General features: G+C 63.9%; 1 protein-coding gene across 1 annotated transcript in view; it reads right to left on the bottom strand.

The window, feature by feature from the left end:
• The window catches only part of LOC102388478 (vacuolar fusion protein MON1 homolog B), a 9,604-nt gene that overhangs the window by 4,635 nt on the left and 3,389 nt on the right, over nt 1–1,580 (bottom strand). The window contains exon 4 of the mRNA XM_025192568.1: nt 56–1,091. Coding sequence (XP_025048353.1) covers nt 56–1,091 — 1,036 coding nt within the window. The remainder of the gene's footprint in view (nt 1–55; nt 1,092–1,580) is intronic.

Here is a 1,580-nt window from a genome sequence, read left to right as displayed (position 1 = left end):
CAGCAGTAGCTGCAGGTCACTGGGGTGCAGGCGACACTCCTCTAGCACTGCTCACTCCTGTGCCGCAGCCACCAGCTGCAGCTGCCCCAGCGGTGCCCCCCGACTACGGGGACCTTCCCTTGGCCACCCCAGATGAGAATCTAGCCTCAGGGGTCCTGGCTGTAAGCCCTCCCTAGCAGCCCCTGGCTGAGGATCCTGCCTTGGGAGCCCTGGCTGAGAGCCCTCCCTAGGATCCCCCAGCTGAGAATCCTGCCTTTGTAGCCCAAGCTGAAAGCCCTCTCTAGGTACCCTCAGCTGAGAGCCCTCACTCACTTCCCCCTGCCTGGACACCTCCTGTTGACCCCCCTCTCTTTGCACCATAAGCTGAGGCTCCTCCCTCAGCACCCCCTGCTGGACCCTCTTCCCTGGGGCCCCCTGCTGAGTCCGCTTGCTGAACCCCCCCTCCTGAACCCCCTCACTCAGGACTCCCACTTGGAGCCCTTCCCTAGGTACCCCCTGTTGAGGCTCCTCCTTCAGCTTCCTCTCCCTAGGTATCCCCTGTTGAGACTCCTCCCTAGACCCCTGTCGGACCCCCTCTCTCAGTTCCCCATCCCTAGACCCACCCTGTAGAACTGGCTCTCTATGCCCCTCCTGTTGAATCCCTCCCTCCTTGTCCTGCCCTGCCTGCCTCTCCATCACCCCCTGCCCCCCCTTGCCCTCTACCACCCCAGTCTCTCCCCAGCCAGGCCCAGCCAGCAGCAGCGAGAGGACAAGATTGGGGGCAGTGGCCTTTTGGAGCAGGGCACCAAGAGCATCACGGAGGCCGGGGGCCAGGGGCAGGCAGCGCACAGCACCTAGCAGGAAGCCAGCATCGCTCTCCAACTGGCCCAGTAGCCCGTCCAGCAGGCGCTCTGAGCCAGCCAACAGGCGCCGCAAGTCATAGCCCTGGCGGCGCTGGAAGAGGCGGGCGATAGCACCACGTGTCAGCACACTCAGGATCTGCCCATGCACAGCCAGCAGCTCCCGGCGCAGCTGCCCCTCCGACTGTCGTGTGCGTGACACCGACACCAGCACCAGTGGGCCCTGCTGCTCGAACACCAGTTTCCGGTCCTCTGTGGAAAGGCAGAGACATAGATTTGCCCCAGCTGGATCAAGGCCTTTCACTGCCCCAAGAGCCATCCAGGGGACAGGATCGAGGCCCTTGAGTCTCAGGGACAGGATCAAGGCCCTCAGCCCCCTCCCCAAGAACCACCCAGACAGGGTCCCAGGGGACAGGATTGGGGCCTCTCAGGTCTCTGGGGACAGGATCAGGGCCCTTAGCCCCCTCCCCAAGAGCCAGCCAGGATCTAGAGGACAGGATTGGTTCCCCCAAGCTAGACACCCAGGGTTCTGGGGATGAGCTCAGGGTCTCTCAGGTTCCAGGGACAGGATTGGGGCCCTCAGTTTCCTCCTCCACCCTAGCCAGCCAGCCAGGGTCATAGGGACAAGACTGGGGCCCCTTCTTGTCCCCTGTCCTGCTGGCTCCACCCTGCTTCCCTCTCCCACTCCCTCCATCAGCGCCCCTCCAGCCTCCCCACCTGTCACCACAGTTCCCCACCCTT

Source organism: Alligator sinensis, unplaced genomic scaffold (genome assembly GCF_000455745.1).
Source record: "Alligator sinensis unplaced genomic scaffold, ASM45574v1 scaffold778_1, whole genome shotgun sequence".
NCBI lineage: Eukaryota > Metazoa > Chordata > Crocodylia > Alligatoridae > Alligator > Alligator sinensis.
Note: the sequence above shows the minus strand (reverse complement) of the source record. Positions and strands in the feature narration are given on the sequence as shown.